General features: G+C 37.0%; 1 protein-coding gene across 1 annotated transcript; it reads right to left on the bottom strand.

The window, feature by feature from the left end:
* Positions 1 to 1134: 1134 nt before the first annotated feature.
* Positions 1135 to 2816, bottom strand: LOC127790100 (putative cyclin-D7-1). The gene is made up of 5 exons (XM_052319387.1): positions 2580 to 2816; positions 2143 to 2241; positions 1820 to 2027; positions 1475 to 1608; positions 1135 to 1374 (listed from the first exon to the last, which is right to left on the bottom strand). Exons 1-5 carry the CDS (start codon positions 2814 to 2816, stop codon positions 1135 to 1137), a joined length of 918 nt encoding a protein of 305 aa, XP_052175347.1.
* Positions 2817 to 3253: the final 437 nt, after the last annotated feature.

Below are 3253 nucleotides of genomic sequence, written 5' to 3'. Positions count from 1 at the left end.
ATTCATGTTGAATATTCATCAGTTTCAGCAGAAGATAGTGCAACAATCCTCTGCTTTCTTGAACTCCAAGGGATAATTTTTGTCCCTGAACTATAAATATAAACGTAATCTGATGTACTATTCCGATCATCCAAACTTCCAGCCCAATCACTGTCGGTCTAACCAACTATAAACGTAATCTGATGTACTATTCCGATCATACAAACTTCCAGCCCAGTCACTGTCGGTCTAACCAACTAGCTTGCTACTTGCTTCCTTCACATACTTAATGCCCATTTTTTTTTTTGTTTTTTGTTCCTTGCAAATATCATAAAATCCTCTTTACTGCTACATAATAAAGTTTGCTAGGATTACTCATGAATATGGAAACAACACTCACAACTTAGATGGTATTAGGTCTGGTATTAGAAGGATAGATAAGAGAACCAACTAAACTTCGATGCATCTTTGCATTTGCCTTTTGGGCTCCATCGTCTTGCTACAATTTTTCACTAATAGACATGGGTGTGGATAGACTTGCAATCTGTTATATGAAACTTCTTCAATAAATGTTCAACATACTTCTCTTGGGACAGAAAAATCTCCCATTTTGATTGCTTAATTAACTTGAATTTCCAAGAAATATTTCATAACACCTAGATTAGTCATATCTAGAATTCTTCCATCATGCCTTTTTAAAATCTTCAAATTAACATCCTCCAATTTGTTCCCATATAAATCAAATCAACATACAAACAAATTATAAGAAAATCTCCATTTTTTGCTTTTTTCACATAAAGAGATGGTTTATTTGGGCTTTTTTGAAGTTCATTTTGTTGGAAATAAAAATCAATCTTGTTGTTCCAAGCTCTTGGAGCTTGTTTCAAACTATACAATTGGAGCTTGTTTCCTATTGTGCAATTCCAATCTTTAAGGTATATAGAGTTGAAACTTCATTGATGTAATTGAATGTTTCACGCCATCTTCATGGATCATTATTAATTAATTTAATGATCTCCTAAGACCAGAAAAAAAAAAAAAGAAAGAAAAGAAAACCCTAGAATTGTGATCAGATTCAAGTTACATTAACCACCCAACTATCTATATGATCAAGAGATTGTGATAGCTATAGGATGCTGCAATGCAAACTTTCACTCATTCTAATTCCCTTTTCCTCTTCATTTTGCTGCTTCTGTGATTGATTATGTTAAAAGCAGGCATCTTCAAGAGCGGCAATTCCAATTGGCAATGGTATTCATCGACCTGTTCCATTGTGACGAAAGTTACTGAACTCGAAGGGCAGCAACAGTAACAGCAACATCGTCGAGCTGTTAAGTTTTGAGTTGGGTGAACCAGCTTCTCTTCCATTATCTTATCACACTTGATCAAATAATCCTAGATTTAAAAGCAGAAGAAATTAAACATCTAAGCAAGACATGCAGTGTTCATTTAACATCACAGCTAGCAAATGAATGAAATATCTAATAATTATCACCTTTTGATCTTCTGGAATGAGATTTGTGACATGGGCGAGGTGAGGATTATTTGTTAATGGAGCAGAGTCCTCGATGATACATCTTAGCGCAGAAATGGCGGTGACACATGGCCGAAACTCCAGGAACCTCGAATCTGCAAAATTAAATGGATTTTTAATGGATTCATTCATATATAAACCTAGAAAACTATGAAAAATAAACAAGATGAATTAAAATTGAATGAAATGGGTGTCTCTACTCTATAACTGCATCAAGATCATATATATATGTATCAAAAATGAAAAGGGTTTAGAAAATGGTTGACATTTTACTCAATTGATAGATAATATACTCATTAATTTTACCAGAAAGGGTGGACAGAAGCAGCTTAGTGAGTTTGGCAGTCAACTCTTCAAATAGCGAAGAACCGAGGGCATCTCTATTCCATATCAACAGTGGTTCTACATAAGAATAAGGCGTTACAGAGCCAAGCCGCCAGCCTAGGGCCTTGAGAAGTGTCAACTCCATCCGTTGGATCAAGCTAGACTGAAAGGAATGGTCCAGATCTTTCATCTGCAGTCTCACCATATGCATATATATAAGAATAAGGTGTTATAGAGCCAGGTTGGACCACAACACACGCATGCACAAAATATAGAAAAGGGTCCTTAATTATGGTTACAGTTACCTGAATTTCATGCAAAGAAGGATGGGTTGTCTCACCAAACTTGGAGGCTACAGATAAGCATGCAATGGCCACTAACTCAACCATCGAATTTTCCCATCTCTGCGTGTTTATTTAAGGAAAAAAATACGTCTAACATGAGAATAATACTACAATTATTGAATATGATTAATCCATGAAGAGAGAGAGAGAGAGAGAGAGAGAGAGAGAGAATTCATATAAGAAAAAGCTAGTACTTACTCTGCAATGATCGATAGAGAAGAAGCGATCAAAATAATTTGCAGCTTTGAAAACAGTTTGGCATGAAAGATTCAGCCGGCTTTTACACTACCAGAGAGAGAGAGACAGAGAGAGAGAGAGAGAGAGAGGTTAATTTGTTTTTTGATTCGTGCATGAAATTAATTATCTAGCAGTTTTATAACGTACGTGGAGAAAATTACCTTTACAAGCCACTGCATTGCTTTGAGTCGAAGAGAATTCAAGTGAGAGGCAGATTGAAGAAGGTGCTGGTATCCAGATTGAGGCAAGAAAGTTGCTTCTTTCTGCAGGCATGCAGCGAAAGCTTGATGGTAATCTTCCTCAGTCGTGTCGAATGGAGCAATACTGATACTGCCATGACTCTCTGGCTTAGGAGCACTCATAAGCCAAACTTCATCACACAGCAAGCTATGATCCATTGCTTCTCCCTCAAACCTCTCAACTTCAAAACTTCGTTTCATGAGTATATATGAGTGCTATAGTAGACTACTTGCTACATGTTCATTGGAGAAAGGATTTTAAACACACGTACATTTATTTTCTCTTGCTTGTTTTCCAAACAAAACTTGTACAGCTTCCATCTGATCATCAATTCATGATAAGTTTATATATATATATATATATATAGATTGACAGATAGAGAGAGAGAGAGAGAGAGAGAGAGGAGGTTGTGGGTGGCGGTGGAGGAGGAGAGGAGAGTGGCCACCGTGGGTGGGGGTTATGGGTGGTTGGAGAGTGGAGAGAGTGACATAAACATGGGGAGACGTTCCTCATGAAAAGGGGTTAATGCTGCCGTTGGTGTGGAGATTGTATAGCGTGTGTTCGCTCATTTAGACATTTTATTGGCCTTTTTGAC

The sequence above is a fragment of the Diospyros lotus genome, chromosome 14, assembly GCF_014633365.1.
Source record: "Diospyros lotus cultivar Yz01 chromosome 14, ASM1463336v1, whole genome shotgun sequence".
NCBI lineage: Eukaryota > Viridiplantae > Streptophyta > Magnoliopsida > Ericales > Ebenaceae > Diospyros > Diospyros lotus.
This window is presented reverse-complemented; position numbering and strand designations above follow the sequence as displayed.

What these genes read in the sequence shown, in the direction of transcription:
- LOC127790100 (XM_052319387.1), bottom strand. Translation starts at nt 2,816, where the DNA reads ATGGATCATAGCTTGCTGTGTGATGAAGTTTGGCTTATGAGTGCTCCT. An exon ending in GCTTCTGTCCACCCTTTCTG is followed by an intron (nt 1,609 to 1,819) that starts GTAAAATTAATG and finishes TTAATTTTGCAG; the next exon opens with ATTCGAGGTTCCTGGAGTTT. An exon ending in TCATTCCAGAAGATCAAAAG is followed by an intron (nt 1,375 to 1,474) that starts GTGATAATTATT and finishes TTTTAAATCTAG; the next exon opens with GATTATTTGATCAAGTGTGA.